The sequence below is a fragment of the Zootoca vivipara genome, chromosome 2 (genome assembly GCF_965207765.1).
Source record: "Zootoca vivipara chromosome 2, rZooViv2.hap1.1, whole genome shotgun sequence".
Lineage (NCBI taxonomy): Eukaryota > Metazoa > Chordata > Lepidosauria > Squamata > Lacertidae > Zootoca > Zootoca vivipara.
The window spans coordinates 58,075,906-58,092,790 of record NC_142584.1 but is presented as its reverse complement, the minus strand read 5'-3'; the positions used below and the strand labels follow the sequence as shown (position 1 = coordinate 58,092,790).

Below are 16,885 nucleotides of genomic sequence, written 5' to 3'. Positions count from 1 at the left end.
CCTTTAGGGATTTTTAGCATTGTTTGGAGAAGTATACTGTAGTTACTATGGCTGCAATCATAAACTCCACTTACCTGGGAGTAAGCCTCATTTAACAAGACTTAACTTCTGAGTAGACATGGTTATAATTGTGCTATACAATAAGCCATTTCCAAATTTTCAGGGTTTTGTTTGTTGTTGTTTTTTAAAAAAAACTTCTTTTCAAAATATTTAACCAGAAGCACACATTTTCAAATTTGGCATTTTATTTATGACCAAAAAATACAAGTTTATGGCACTCAAAACTTCCAGAATTTCAAGCTTCAGAAAAGAAGCATGCCCTCCCACCTCTATTGTTTTAGAAAGCTAAATACTGTAAGTAAGTAAGTAATTTCAAACTTCAATATAATGTGTACTGCTATGTGTTCAGTACTACTTAAGCTGCAAATTTGTGCCTACCTACTGGGGAATTTGTTCCATTAAACTCAGTGTGACCCAGACATAGGTTTAGGTGAGACCAAGGGTCTCCAACCTTTTTGGACTAGTAGGCATATTTTAATTTTGTGAAATACAACATGGCTGCCATGAGGAGCATGACATAATCCAAAATTAGAGAGAATACAACCATTGCTGCTACTCCTACGCACCCCAAGGTAACTACACCACACTCACTGCACTTACACAGACCATGGACACACAAGCAGCTGCATCTTTTTCACTCATATGCACATGCCATACACACACACGTCACATATACACCTCTCTCACACACAGAGAACATGCCTCCTTCTCACCCCACATATATATCTCCCTTGCACAGACGGCACATACTGTCCCCCTCCTCCCATCTTGCACTGACTCGCATGCACATACAGTGGTACCTCGCAAGACAAAAATAATTCGTTCCGCGGGTTGTTCCATCTTACGAAAAATTTCGTCTTGCAGAAACAAAAGGCAGACGGCAAAAAAACCCCGGCAAAAATATTTTGACTTGCGAGACGTGGCCATAGAAAGCTTCATCTTGTGAGGCAAAAAAGAATCACTAGAGTCTACTAGACGCTTTCGTCTAGTGAGTTTTTCGTTGCGCGAGGCATTCGTCTTGCGAGGTACCACTGTAAATCTGTCAGGGTGGAGGTAAAACACCGACATGGTAGATCAGGCTAATTTCGCCCACAAACTGAGAATAATGGGGTTTGTATCTTTTGCCTCACATCTCAGGTTCTAAAAATGCTAGAAACTTTTTTTAAAAAAATGAAAGTTAGAAACCTACGTATTATGGCTTATCCCCCCAAAAAGGCCTTGAAGCCCAGAGCACTAGGCAGGTGTGCCCTGTGCTAGACAGTCTTGTATCTTGTCAAATATAATTGGCTAAGAACCTTTGGTATTAGCTATGAATGTATATTACAGCAATGTGACAAAATACTTGGGTTTTGAAAGTAAGAGGGTGCTACTAATTTTACCCACCCTGCAAAATCACCTCCTCCTCAGTTGTGCTCACCCAAAGTTTCTCCTACCTTTTCTAGCCATACTCTTCCCAAACAAAGATCACGGGAAGAAGTATTTACAAGCACTGCTACCCTTTCTTTTTGGAGATGCCCTCTCCTATAGGAAGAACTCGTTTTGTGCAATTGAACCAGAACCACAGAAGAGGAGTCTGAGCCTTACGAAAAGCCAAAACCCCAGAGACATTTTTTTCCCAAGCCTAAGCGTGCAAGATAATGGGATACACGTTATTTAGTAATATCTTAAGGATTGTTCCAACTTTAGCTCAGGGAAATCAATACAGTACAACCATTACTGAGCATGTGTAGATGCCTACTTTATATTATACATTATGAACAGCTTGCTATTGATGTACCATATTATTAGCAGTATGCTAATTTCACCCGTGACCACCTCCAGCCTAGATATAAATCTAATTTCATATGTGAATGCAAAACTCAATTTCCCCATCCTCTACGCAAAATAACTTCCCAAACCGATTATTCCTCCAAACATTCAAAAGTTCACTTCCACTTATTTTACCCCAGTCGTGCAATCTTGAACAGCACTCACTACCGGTAGGTAGATAAGTCCCAATTACAGTACATCACTAGGGCTTACACCCGAGGAAGCGTGCGTAAAATCGGGCTGCAACTGCGAACACACCAGATGGATGAGTTGGGAAAGAGGAGCTTGCCGCTCCTGATATCCAGAGCAAGCCTAAGCACGTTTGCTCAGACGTAGGTCCTACTAGATTCAGTGGCGGTTACCTTACTCCCAAGTAAGCAAGGCTGTTATCATCCCCACCATCATCACTCGTCTAGCCAACTTTTGGCTATCCTCCCAGCGGGGGTCTCGCTGTGGGCGGAGCCTCAGCTGGAATGCAAACGCAGAATCTACATTCCCCGCGCCCAGCCCACTTTATATAGAGATAGGAAATAATAGAGGAGATAATCCCATGGTCTAGAGACAGTTTCCTGGTTGCATTTCATGTTGTTTCGAATTCACAGAGCTGAAGTGAGAGAACCTCGCATGATCTTAAAGAAGCGTTTCTCCCTCCCCGCCATTTCAAACAACAGCAAAACCCCAAAAGGTAGCATCAGAAACAGAGGGGTTCCCCCTTTTCCAAAAGTTGGGAACGTAGGAGCCCTGAGGTCAAGGTCTTATATAAAATCCCAACCAGTGGCCAACAACTAGATGCCTTCGATAACAACAACATTTATACCCCGCCCATTTGGCTGCTTTCCCCTAGCCATTCTCGAGGGCTTAAGGTAAAGGGACCCCAGACCATTAGGTCCAGTCGTGACCGACTCTGGGGTTGCAGCACTCATCTCGAGTTATTGGCCGAGGGAGCCGGCATACAGCTTCCGGGTCATGTGGCGAACCAGAGCAGCTCACGGAAACGCCGTTTACCTTCCCGCTGTAGCGGTACCTATTTATCTACTTGCACTTTGACGTGAAATACTGTATATAAAAAGCATAGCAAAACATCAAACAAGCCCGCAAGCAGGACCCGCGCACAGGAGAAGCGCTTTCTTTCTTTTCTTTTCTTTTTTAAGAGGCTTTATTCATTTTGACATTATCGGCGCAGCATCTGCCCGTTCGACGAGAGGAAAGGGAAGGTTTCGGGCAGTTTCAGGGGTTCACAGTTCGAAGTGCCAGCAGGCAAAGAGAAAAGGAAGCCTCTCCAAGACCAAACAGGTTGCGCTCCTTGCGGTGAAGGGTTTGCTGCTCAGTCGTCTTTCTTAAACTTGCCGTTGATCCAAGGTACGTAGTCGAGGAACAGCCTCCAGTCCGTGGCCCACACCAGTCCCACGGCTCCCACCGTGCCCCACATGCTCATCGTAGGCATCCAGATGCGCAGAAGCTGCCCGTAACGGGGGCCCATGAACTTGCTCAGCATCCTTCCTCTCCCCGCCCCGGCTCTTGCGCCTTTCCGCCTGGAAGCAGGAGAAGCGCTTTCTATTTTTTGTCGGTGCTTTCTGCCGCAGCTGCTGCGACAAACTAGAAACAAAAAGCGTCGTTCATAGCCCACGCAGAAGTCGGGCATTGTTTGCGTGTGCGCGCGTGCCTCTATATATTATAAGTCTACGCATCATCACGTGTGACGGAACCCCGCAATTACGGGCGTGGCTGCGGAGAGAGAGAGAGAGAGAGAGAGGGAGGAAGCCGCCATTTTGTTTGTTTGCGGATGGAAGGAGAGACGTTTATCCTTCGCAGTTCGCCGTTGAGGGTAAGTGGCGGAGGGACGGGAAGCGGGGAAACCAGGTCCTTATTTTGCTCTGTGGTGCTTCAGTCCCCCCCCCAGTCGTTGGGATAGACTGTAGAGAGTAGGAGGATGCAAGGTAGGGAATAATTTTTTACGTGTTGAAAGATTTGTTGTTTTTAAGACCTCGCTTGGAGGGGCAGATATGAGCTTCGGAGACGGAGGCCCCCTGCACTTCCTAACATGTAAACCTTTCCCTCACCCCCTGGACTTGTGCACCTGGGGCGGGGGGGGGGGGGTAGGTGGGTGGGCAGGGCCGGATTTAGGTTTGATGAGGCCCTAAGCTACTGAAGGTAATAGGGTCCTTTATATGTCCAGCTGTCCTTTGTCAACAACAAATTATCTCTGTTTTTTGCGTTGAATATATGCTAAATTGTAATTTATGGACCTAATAGGCCTCTAAAGCCATTTGCACATAACAAAATATGTGATATTTTTGGGAGCAGGCCAGCAGGCGGGGTCCATTACTTACATCATAGGAGACTACACAACACAAAACACTGTTGCTGTATGTAGGTTTTATTTTATTTGTTTTTTATCTTATATTTTGGAAATGTACATCCAGGTTTTTTTTCCTTTAAATTTTTGGGGGGCCCCGAAGAAAGTGGGGCCGTAAGCTATACCTTGTTTAGCTTATATGTAAATCTGGCACTGGGCTGGGGGGAAGGACCCTTAAGCAGGAGAGCCCGAGGTCTCTCCTGATGAAATGTCAGCTCTCGGATTGGGGACACACTTCCGTGCAGTAGGATGTGAGCATGGCATCCAGAGAGTGGCAAAGCCCAGCATTTCTAGTTTTAGAAATTAAACCCTCCCACGTAGAGGCAACACTTCTTATAGCTAATGCATATTTTACACAGACAGCCTTGATGGAAGCATTGGGTTCAGGTTGCGTGCACAATAAAACAGCCAATTAGTTTTGGGATAGAAAGCATGTTTTGTTTCATAAACATTGACAGATGTGACGGTTCAATCCGAGTGTTTAGACATGCAGAGCTTCCCGTTAGAACTAATTTTAAAACACCCTGAAAGTGTGCACAAATAACTTTCTGACCAAGTGATCGCAGACACAGAAATGTAGGCTTGGGAGTGGTGTCATTTTGCAGACCATCTAGTCCAGGCATCCCTAAACTGTGGCCCTCCAGATGTTTTGGCCTACAATTCCCATGATCCCTAGCTAACAGGACCAGTGGTCGGGGAATATGGGAATTGTAGTCCAAAACATCTGGAAGGCCGAAGATTGGGGATGCCTGATCTAGTCCAACCTCAACCTCCTGCTTCATGCAGGAAATTGAGTCCCAAAGCATTCCCAATTGATAGCTGCATAGGTTATGTCTCATTCCCTTTGGGATTAGTGGAGACCTTAGGCTGCAGGCGTGAGAACAGCCCTCTTTTCACTTTAGAAATTCACCAATCAATTCTGAAACAGACCTGCAACAAGCTGGAGAATCTGTAGCTTTCTTGACACTGCAGATAATTCAGGGTTGATGGGCTTAATTGCATCACTATCTTCTTCACACTCTTCTCATGCCATTTGGAGCAACCCCAACAGCTCTTCCCTCCCCAACTCAATGTAAGCTGAAATGGCTATTTAAATGAGAGGCCAATTAACTGAAATACAGGAGCTCTAAAAAAGTGTCAGTCAAAATTTTTCATCCTGGTGAGGATGGAAATTTGGTTACTCAGGTAAACAGCAAAGGGTAGGGAAGTGAAGTCCAAAAACTTGACCAGTCTTCTTTACATCTAAACAGTCTATTTACATCTAAATAAACACGTGTGGGAGGGGGTTGTTAATATCTCATCTTTATTTTCTCATTGTAATGTAATTTTTTGCTTTGGTATATTTTCCTGTGTTAGATGAAGCACTCAAAGCTAACCCATTGCTCTGGGCAGGGTGAAAGAAGGAGCTGGGATGAAGAAAAGAGCACACATAGCCAAAAGCGCAGGCGGAAGTCTCACAGCAGTGAAAGAGAAGGCAGATGCTATCAATCACTTAAAAGTGCCAACAGGTAAATGACTCTTGACTTAATGATCATCTAATTATAACTAGATGTAACTTAAATCTTTTATTGATTTACATTTGTCATTTTTAAGTTTTCATATTGCTGTTCAATCAGAGTTTTTCTTTGGTAGTTCACTTAAAAATGAATAATAGTTACTGTGATGCTATTCATTATTTCTTTCATCTTGAGAGTATGGAAATGAACAAAAGCTTTTAAAGCACTATTTAAGAAGGCAATTTTGATGGTGGATAGATTTATCTTTCAACAAGGTTTTAAAAAAAAAAGTTGAAAAAAATAAATTTTATTTGTTTTCAGCAGCTACTTGGAAGATAGATCCATAACTAAGAGAGACCGTCATGACCGAAGATATGTTGAGGAGTATGTAAATGACTTCCGTGACGTAGATGACTATAAGCATTATTGCAGAGAGTATGAAAAGAGTCACCAACATCATTTTAGCAAATCCTCTGGTCAAAGTGGGAAAAGTAGTCATAAAAGAAAGCATAAGAAACATGACCCCCATGACAGCTTGTATTCGGTATGCATACTTTAAAAATGTATTAACAATGTATTAGTGTTTTAAGTTCCTTCATGGAGTATCAGATTCTCTGAGTATAAATGCTTTAAAAATTTCAGTACAATTAAATGTGGGTTCTCTTAATCTGCTGTAAATATATACATAGCATGTATTCAGACATTTGAAAATGTTTACCTAGTGAGTGGTGCCAACCACATGAGTTTTTGTCTGAAGCTTTCGAAAACTTGAATGATTTCTTAGTTGAGCTGGTAGAGAGAAGCAGTCAAGTGCTGTTCTCATTTGAATGAGTTTTATATCCTTTTGAAGCCATTCTTTCCACCCCATCTCCAAAGACACAGAAGGTATTAATTTACATGGAATTAGGCTATGAAAAAAGTAATGAATTCAGCATGTTTCTATTCAGTAGTTTAGTTCAGTCCCATGCAAATTTTGATCATTCACTGATCTGTCAGAAAGCATTTCCCTCTACCAATTAGCAAGGAATGGAGTTTTGATTTTCCAGAAACCGTATGGCACTGCTGATGTCTACATTCAAATTTAGGATTACTGTATTATGGTTTAAATAATATTTGTACTTCTGAATCAATACACTCAGAATATTAGATTGCAGATTGCATTTCATGAATTGTGAATATTTTCCCTTTAGCTTTTTGAAACATGGAAGAAAAAAATTAATTGCTTGGAAGTTCTGTTATTTTAATAATTATTATTATTTTAAAATACTTTGCTAGATATTCAAGGAGATCAGACCTAGTTATGATTTCAAAAAAGTAGACACAAATGACAAAATCTTTTCAAATAGCAAAAGTAAATATTTACATTGCAAATTTAAATTTTAGTCTTCAATCCATAATTTCAGAACAAAATTGTGTTGTGTTTCTGTTGTCTTACTACTCTTAAATATTTATCTGAAAATCTGTTCCTTGCCATGTTTTTCTTCTGTAACATAAACTGTGCCCTGTGAATTTCTGGGGACTGAATTTGAAATTGCTCCTGCCAACTGTTCGTGGCCTGGTGCGTAACTGAATGCCTGAATATCCCCGCTGAATGAATTGCGTATTCTACCCTGAATTCACACTGATATATTGATTGGCTGGACGATCTTGGTGCCGTTTCCAGAAGAGTCACCGAAGGAAAAGATCCAGGAGTGTAGAGGATGAGGAGGGTCATCTGATCTGTCAAAGTGGAGACGTACTAAGAGCAAGATGTATAGAATATTTTTCAACCCTTTTTTAAAAAAACTCAGCAAAAAATCTGTTTAGACTAGTATGTTAGAAGAGGAGTAGGGGTGGGGGGATAAAAAAATCTTCATTACCCTCTCTTGTCTTTTCTTTTGTCTTTGTATTATTTTACATTCCCTTTCATTTCTGTATTCTTAAATATTGCTATTCAATGCAACAGTAGTAAATGCAGCTTAAGTTTAGACTGATAGCTAGATAGCTATTTCATGACACCTATCTGATAAAATAATGCTTTCAAAGGCAAACACTAAGTTAATGTTTTTACTATGACATGCTTAACAATGTTAATCTTTGTTCAGCTACTTCAATAAAAGCTTTGGTTTATTTTTTAGATGAAATTATTTCAACTTTAGGGGAAGGTGCTTTTGGAAAAGTAGTAGAATGCATTGATCACCACATGTAAGTATGCAATATTTTCAATGCAATGTTTTCCATCTGAAGGTAGAAATACAGTGTACATGCTACCCAATGTACATGAAGTTTTGTGAGACTTATGAACAGAAAATTAGACAAGATTTCTATAATACAGTATTTTGAAATAAATAACAAGTGCATTTCAACAAATACACCTTCCACAGTACGAAGTAGTTCTCCCCACCCACAACTGTTTTTTCAACTCTCCTTGTGGGCATCTGGGTGCACCTGGCTTTAATTTGTGTAATGCAACTTTTAATCATACTTGGGCTAACAGTAGAAGTTATTTCATTCTTGACATTAATAATTAGATGCTCACTGCAGTTGCTATGTTCTTCTGTGAACATGTACAACAAATAAAACGGATAGTAACACAAAATTGTTAGCTTTTTTGTCTCAAAAATATTTTTTGTCTCAGCCTTGAAAGTGTTATAATAAGTGTAAAATAACCATGATTTACTGATGCACCCAGTCTACAGTAGATTGCTTGACACTTGGTTGAGAATGGGCAAATTTAAATGACAGTATTTTACTTTGTTCCATAGGAAAGGGATGCATGTAGCTATAAAAATTGTGAAAAGTGTTGGTAGATACCGAGAAGCAGCTCGTTCAGAAATTCAGGTATTGGAGCACTTAAATGCCTTGGATCCTGGCAGCAGATTGTAAGTATAAACTAGAATGAAAGCATTATTTTAAACAGTTTTAAATTACCAATTGTTTTTATTCAGTTATTGTTATGGTTGTTTTCTTTTTTCTAGCTGTTGTGTACAGATGCTGGAATCGTTTGAACATCATGGTCATGTTTGCATTGTATTTGAGCTGCTGGGACTCAGTACCTATGACTTTATTAAAGAAAATAGCTTTTTGCCTTTTCCTATTGAACTTATTAGGAAGATGGCTTATCAGATTTGTCATTCTATAAACTGTAAGTACAGTATATTTAAATTTTAAAGAATTTCTCCATATCCTAAAATTATAGGCATTGATTTGAGTATTGCGTTCCTACCTCTTTCTCTTTCTTTCTTTTTTTTGGCAGTTTTGCATCACAATAAGTTGACTCATACAGATCTGAAACCTGAAAATATTTTATTTGTAGAATCTGATTATATAGTAAAGTATAATTCTAAAATGGTAAGTTCACTTGCTTTCAGGGTTCTTCCCAGTGGGCTATTTCTACTTTTTTATGGTTAACCATGCCATATACAATTTCTAAGTTTTGCTCGCATCAAGCAGCCTTTACCGTAACACAAGATGTGTTCAAGTGCATATTCAGGTATTCTACTTAAGTACTTTGTGGGTGCTAAGACCAAAATCTATTGATAAATGATAGTAAAGGCCTCGAACAGAAGATCGGTAATTATTTCACATTTATATGAACATGCTGATGACAAAGCAAACCAGTACTTGTACTACTTACTGTTATGTTGGTGTGATTTCTCACAAGGCTTACGGATATAGTATAGCTAAGGTCTAAACCACAGAGCCTAGGGCTTGCCAATCAGAAGGTCGGTGGTTTGAATCCCCGCGACGGGGTGAGCTCCCATTGCTCGGTCCCAGCTCCTGCCAACCTAGCAGTTCAAAAGCACATCAAAGTGCAAGTAGATAAATAGGTACCACTCTGGCGGGAAGGTAAACGACGTTTCTGTGCACTGCTCTGGTTCACCAGAAGCGGCTTAGTCATGCTGGCCACATCACCCGGAAGCTGTATGCCAGCTCCCTCGACCAGTAAAGCGAGATGAGCACCGCAACCCCAGAGTTGTTCGCGACGACCTAATGGTCAGGGGTCCTTTACCTTTACCTATAGCTAAGGAACTGTGAAACTATGGATTTGGATTAGAATCTCCTATGTAAGAATTAGTTCACCTAGGTTAGCTGTTGTATCATTGCTCTTAATACGAAAAGCATGGCTTGTTAAAATACATTTGCCTTAGGTAAGTATAGAGGACTCCCCCACCCCCAAATAGGAAGAAGGAGAGTAAAGGGTATAACATTTTGCCAATTCCATGTGCATGAACAGTAGACACAGGACGGAGTTAATCTGCAGAAAGGATGGTTTGTTAAGTCTTTGTAATGAGAGCAGGTTAACAATGAGATTCAACTTCTTTTTTAAAAAATAATGATGTGCATTTTGACTTTGTTACAGAGGCGGGATGAACGGACACTGAAAAATACAGATATTAAAATTGTAGACTTTGGAAGTGCAACATATGACAATGAACATCATAGCACTTTAGTGTCTACAAGGCACTACAGAGCACCTGAAGTTATATTAGGTTAGTAGAGAATTTTCCTGGAAATGTAACAAGGAAACATATTTAAATAATATTTATATAATTTAAACATTTGAAAAAATACTTTTACTATTCATGTATAATATTACTGCTTAGTTGTGTTCCATAAAATTGAGGAAAATAGTAGATCTAAGAATGGTGGGTAGTTTATGAAATAAGCTCCAGATTGTTCAGGAGATGGATTTCTTGTCTGAATTGAATTTTCAACTAACTTAACGTTTTGTGAATTGTGTTATAGCACTTGGGTGGTCCCAACCCTGTGATGTCTGGAGCATAGGATGCATTCTGATTGAATATTACCTCGGTTTTACAGTCTTTCAGGTATGTGTATGTCATTTTATTTAGAACTTTTCACTTGAGTTGCAGTTCAAAATCTGGTTTAAAATATATGTTAATGCTTTTATTTGATTTTTGGCATTTATCCAAGTATGTAGAGTTGAAATGCTCAAAATGTTAAATGTACGCCAGTCCTGCAAATGTTTCATAACACACTAACATTTAAAGACATTCGGTGAGATTGTTTGGAGAATAAAGTTACTTTGTAAGATGTGTGGAAAGAAAATTAAAAAAAAAAATCCAGTAGCACCTAAGAGACCAACTAAGTCATTGGTATGAGCTTTTGTGAGCTGCACCCATTACAGCAGGCATCCCCAAACTTCGGCCCTCCAGATATTTTGGACTACAATTCCCATCTTCCCTGACCACTGGTCCTGTTAGCTAGGGATCATGGGAGTTGTAGGCCAAAACATATGGAGGGCCGCAGTTTGGGGATGCCTGCATTAGAGCCACTCAGCTGATGGTAAGGCCTCTACCTGCAGATCAGGGAAGGAAGTTTTCAGCTCTTGCCTCAGGGTCTCCCTTAAATCCTCCCCTGACAGTCCCCAAAACCTCTGCAGCAGATTTAGGGTGGGCTGTGAAGTCAGAAGGGGGCAAACTCCAAAAATTGCACCCCTTTCTGTTCTGTTGAAGGAATCTGTGCCATTAACTGAGTGTCACTGTTGGATACAATCCAATATATTTATGGTATACTTGTCGATAACTTCTTTGGAGGGACGGCACGCTTTTTGGTATAATGTAGATCTGAAACTGCTGCACATCACTGTGGCTTCTATTGTCCTTTTTGGTATAATGTAGATCTGAAACTGCTGCACATCACTGGGGCTTCTATCGTCCTTACAGTGAGGGGGGGGGAAAGTATTTGATCCCCTGCTAAATTTGCCCGTTTGCCCTCTGACGAAGAAATGACCAGTCCATAATTTTAATGGTAGGTTTATTGCAGCTGTGAGAGACAGAATAACAACAGGAAAACCCCCAGAAAGACAAAAGTCAGAGATTGATGTGCAGTATAATGAGTGAAATACGTATTTGATCCCCATCAACCAGCCAGATGTCAGGCTACCTGGTATCTTCACTGTATATAACGAGCTGAGATTAGAAGCACCTGCTGTAAGGGGGAGGTCTTACCTGTAATCCCAGCTCGTTACAGTACCTGTACAAAATACCTGTTGACAGAAGCAATAAATCCAGCAGATTCCAAAGTAGCCACCATGACCAAGACCAAAGAGCTGTCCAAGGATGTCAGGGACAAGATTGTAGAGCTGCACAAGGCTGGACTGGGCTACAAGACTATTGCCAAGCAGCTTGGTGAAAAGGTGACAACAGTTGGTGCAGTAATTTGCGAATGGAAGAAACACAAAATAACTGCCAATCTCCCTCGGTCTGGGGCTCCATGCAAGATCTCATCTCGTGGAGTTGCAATGATCATGAGAACAGTGATGAAGCAGTCTAGAACTACACAGGGGGAACTTGTCAATGATCTCAGGGCAGCTGGGACCATAGTCACCATGAAAACAGTTGGTAACACACTACAGTTGGTAACACACTACGCCGTGGAGGACTGAGATCTTGCAGAGCCCGCAAGGTCCTCTTGCTCAAGACAGCACATGTACAGGCCCGCCTTCAGTTTGCCAATGCACATCTGAATGACCCAAAGGAGACCTGGGTGAAAGTGTTGGTGGTCAGATGAGACCAAAATCACGCTCCTTGGCATGAACTCAACTCGCCGTGTTTGGAGGAGGAGGAGTGCTGCCTACTACCCCAAGAACACCACCCCCACAGTCAAACATGGGGGGGGGGCATATTATGCTTTGGGGGTGTTTTTCTGCTAAGGGGACAGGACACCTTCACCACATCAAAGGGACAATGGACGAGACTATGTATCGTCAAATCTTGGGTGAGCTCCTCCTTCCCTCAGCCAGGGCATTGAAAATGGGTCAAGGATGGGTATTCCAGCATGACAACAAAGGAGTGGCTCAAGAAGAAGCACATTAAGGTCCTGGAGTGGCCTAGCCAGTCTCCAGATCATAATCCCATCGAAAGTCTGGAAAGAGCTGAAGGCTCAAGTAGGTACACATCAGCCTCAAAATCTTACTGACTTGGAGAGGATCTGTAATTGCCAACAAGGGTTTTGCCACCAAGTACTAAGTCATCTTTTGCAAAGGGATCAAATACTTATTTCACTCATTATACTGCACATCAATCTCTGACTTTGGTCTTCTGGGTTTCTGGGGTTTTTCCTACCATTAAAATTATGGACTGGTCATATCTTCGTCAGAGGGCAAACAGGCAAATTTAGCAGGGGATCAAATACTTCCCCCCTCACTGTATACCAGAGTTCTTTCTGTTATCAATTTTTATGGTCCAGAACAAGGATATGCTATTCAAGGACCTGCTGTTACTTCTGTTGGTCATTGCTAGACAAACTGTTGGTCAGCAGTAGAAGTTTCTGAACACTGGGACTTACTGTGTGTATTACAAATGTCTGGTTGGTGGTAACAGCAGAAAAACTGACACATAACAGACAAGGAAAAACCACAGCCTTTTTATGCCACTTGTTGGATATTTATTACATCTGCTTCTAACAACAGCCTCCAAAAACACAACAGCACTAATTTCAGTTATTTGGGAAGTTTAATGTTTTTCTGACATCATTTAAGACTTAATTACAAATTTCATTTCTCTGTATGATCTTGATTATACCAGTTCTTTTTTCTGTTTTCTTTATTATGTATTCCTTGGTTTGTTTCCTTCTGGTGTTCCATAAAGCTGGAAACCTGAGCGGTGGGTGGGAATGTTATACTTGGAAAATTAACAACACTGAGTCAGAGGAGGAAAACAATGCCTCTATACTACTGTATAACTGTGTTTTAAATCATGTTTATGGGCAAAGTATATTTTGATTCTAACTTCAGTAGTATAAATATTGCATACATTCAATTCCTGCCCCTCCCCTTTCCAGACACATGATAGTAAGGAACATCTGGCAATGATGGAGAGGATACTAGGACCTTTACCCACGCACATGATTAAAAAATCAAGGTAAATTTATTTTAAATTGAATAAATGTTGAAATACTTTATTGTCACTTGTACAACTTGTATACAGTGAGATTACACATGTTCTATACAAGTGATTAAAATATGCTTTGTTTTCTGTTTTTGTAAACTACTTAAGCATGAAGTTATAATTGTATATGCCACTTACACATTCTGCAGTTAAGAAATTAAATTGAACAAAAATTTCCATTTCATTGGCTGTTGGAATTCTTACATGATTTTGTGATTATGTTATTACATGAAAACGCATAAGAACAACAGGAGGCACCAGTAGTTATTGTGAAACAAGGGGAGTTGGTCTGTCCAATTGAAGTTTATCACTTCAGTCCTATTGAGCTACAACATATATAATGGATCTGAATATGTACTCTGTGTTCTCCATCTCTTTCTCCCCTGTATTTGAAATTTGCAGTTGATTTTAGCAGCTGTTTAATTTCATTGTTTGACTTGTAGAGACCAAAGTGGTAGGGAAGTTCTCCTTTTCCCTCCCCGCCCCAACTGCTCTATATTGAGATGCTGCTGTAGGATTTCTAGAGCTTCCTCTTGGATTCCTGAGGAGGAGAAACAGCAGAGTAAGACCAGCACAGCAATCCATGAGTAAATAAGAGAAGTGTGGTAGGGGAAGTGAGGAAATATGCTTAAGAGATGAAAGAGCACAGGGGAGCTTAGGTAAGAGACAAGGATGGACACCCATTCTTTGAAGCTTGCATTTAAGCTTCTAGATTTAAGACTGATATCCTATGCACACAACGGAATACATCCACTGATCTCAGTGGGACCTCCTTCCAAGGACACGTGCATAGGATTAGGTAGCAATGGCCACAAAGCTGACAGTGGTCGGATTGTTCAGAGGAAGAACTTTTGGAACCTTAGAAACTATGGTTGGGAAAAGATCTGATGAAGATTATACCTGTCAGGATGTGTAAAGGAGGTAGCCCAGAGCTCACAGAAATGGTGAGAGAAAGGAATAAAAGAGAATCAGCTGGAAATTAAAAATATCTCAAGGGCAAGGCGTAGAAGGCTGCACTTCAACAACTAAAAAAGAAAGGGTATATTTCATGTAGCCTTTTTGTATACAGGAAACGTTACTTCCACCATGACCAGTTGGACTGGGATGAACATAGTTCTTCAGGTCGCTATGTTAGGAGGCGGTGTAAACCACTAAAGGTAAGAGAGTGTTATTTTCTTCCCTCTATAGTACTTGATTCTGGAATCCAAAGAGATGTATCTAAAGTTTCTTTCTCTTTTTCCAGGAATTCATGCACTGTCATGATAAAGACCATAAAAATCTTTTTGACCTTATTCGTAGGATGTTGGAATATGACCCTGTCAAGAGAATTACTCTAGATGAAGCCCTGGAGCATCATTTTTTTGACCCTTTAAAAAACAGATAAACTCATTTGATCTACCTTCCTCCAAAGAGACGATAAGACTGTGTCAGTTAACAACATAATGTGAGAAGATGTAAATAATAAATTATTTTTTACAATTTATTTTGTAAATATTACCATACATTTTTTGTACCAATGCTGTGGCTCTCTTGTTGAACAGTTGTGGTATTACTGATCATGGATGCATTAATTTACACATTAAATTTTTTCATTTTCTACAAGTGATTGCACTTTTTTGAATTGAGGCAACTATTGATATTTTGAAGACTGTAACATGGTTAAACATTGCTGGACCATTTTAATACCGAATGCTTTTGGGATTGGAGTCGGTGTTTGGGAAAGGTACTTTTTCAAGCTTGAATGTTTCCTTAAATTGTTGTGTTTAGACAGGTTTAAAATGGTATTAACCTTTAGAATACTACAGTATTTGAAGTGAGATCTAGTTTGATTGCTTGCCTGCCATTTTATTTTTTCAGAATATATTTATCAACCATTTTAATTAATGAGTACATTGTTTCCCCATTTTTGATTTGTAAAATCTACTTTATTTCATTTGCGAGGGGAGATATTAAATAGTTAAATAGTAAAAGCATTGTATTAATTGGGTGAAATCCAGTGTTGTTCATGTGTGAGCATTCACACTTCCACTCATGTAATCGGACTTCCCCTTTTTCTTCATGCCTACAGAATCAGCTCCACAGGAATCTGATCCTCTGGAGTAGATTTGGTGGGGTCAGCTGCAAGGGGAGGAAAGGAAAGTCCAGTTGTGCAAGCAAAACTTCACCTGTCCAGTGTTGGATTTCACCAATTGTCCTTATGAATGTGATTGTTTATGGTAGGCAGATTGTGTTCTCGGTGCTTGAATATTGGGGGTGTCGATAAAAAGCCATGCTTTACCTTTGGCAAAAATTGGTAGACAAATCTACTTCCTGGTCTGTTAAAGAGACCAGAAGTTGCAGCTAGCAATATTATTCACATTTTCATTATTAACTTTAAAGTAGCATGTGTTGAATCTTTTAATATTATATTTAAGATCTGTTACAGCATTTGATTTTATGTAATGAGCCTTGTAACATGATGTTTAACATCCTGTATAGTAACTTCAATCCAAGGAAAAGTAATAATAAATGTACTTATTACATGTATATCCTGTTCTTCACCAAGATCAGTGTACATAGGATTCTTCCTATTCTCACAACAGTCCTGTGTGGTAGGATAGTCTAAGAGATGGTAATTAGCACTCAATGATGTTAACAAAAGAAAATGCCAGGGAATATGTATTGTCACAATCCAGATAGGGTTGACAAATCAGCCAATTGCCCAGTCAAATGATATTATTTGCTTGTCATTGTGTAGGTGACAGCTTGTTATATGACTTGTAGCAAGAATAAGAAGTGAGGGATTCTTTTCTCCAACTGTGCAGAAGTCAGAGGGCAAACCTAGAAGCACAGGAATACATCTGCTGCCCACCTGCTGTAATTACAAAAATCTCCAACTAAAGAGGAAGACAAGTAGTCATCCGTGGGTAAAGGTCATTATTTAGGTCAGGCATAGGCAACCTTGGCTCTCCAGATGTTTTGGAACTACAACTCCCATGATCCCTAGCTAACAAGGCCAGTGGGCAGGGATTATGGCAGTTGTAGTTCCAAAACATCTGGAATAGGAGAGACTGGGAATAGGAGAGAATGGGAATGGGAGAAGAAAAGGCTATGGAGTAAACTCTACACAAATCTAGGGTGAAGTCCCTAAAACGGTTGGATAGCGCCTTGTACCCCTCCTTCTGAGAACTGCAGACAAGCTGGTGCCAAATGTATTGCTCTGTTTTCCTTCGGGCCACATCAGGAAGGCCGGGGTGGGTTGGGGGCCTTGTAGTATGGACAGCCCAGGA

General features: G+C 40.3%; 1 protein-coding gene and 1 pseudogene across 4 annotated transcripts; one reads left to right on the top strand and one right to left on the bottom strand.

Annotated features, from left to right (window-relative positions):
- Positions 1–2,993: 2,993 nt before the first annotated feature.
- Positions 2,994–3,522, bottom strand: LOC118080392 (cytochrome b-c1 complex subunit 10 pseudogene; annotated as a pseudogene). Its single transcript, XR_015948170.1, has one exon. The product of XR_015948170.1 is annotated as a cytochrome b-c1 complex subunit 10 pseudogene (transcript).
- Positions 3,523–3,601: 79 nt separating this feature from the next.
- CLK4 (CDC like kinase 4) lies at positions 3,602–16,142 on the top strand. 3 transcript variants are annotated; one of them, XR_015948169.1, is made up of 14 exons: positions 3,602–3,694; positions 5,582–5,733; positions 6,043–6,265; positions 7,385–7,472; positions 7,839–7,905; positions 8,466–8,582; positions 8,679–8,845; positions 8,957–9,051; positions 10,064–10,193; positions 10,450–10,532; positions 13,510–13,589; positions 14,686–14,773; positions 14,860–15,339; positions 15,685–16,142. XR_015948169.1 is itself a non-coding variant. In XM_060271650.2 (13 exons), the coding sequence occupies exons 1-13, from the start codon at positions 3,653–3,655 to the stop codon at positions 14,998–15,000; spliced, it is 1,470 nt and encodes a 489-aa protein (XP_060127633.2). In that variant the 5' UTR covers positions 3,602–3,652; the 3' UTR covers positions 15,001–16,142. The 3 variants fall into 3 exon arrangements, 2 of the variants coding, with proteins under 2 accessions (XP_060127633.2, XP_034961482.3); XM_060271650.2 differs by having other exon boundaries at positions 6,046–6,265; positions 14,860–16,142; XM_035105591.3 differs by having other exon boundaries at positions 14,860–16,142.
- The last annotated feature ends 743 nt before the right edge of the window (positions 16,143–16,885 follow it).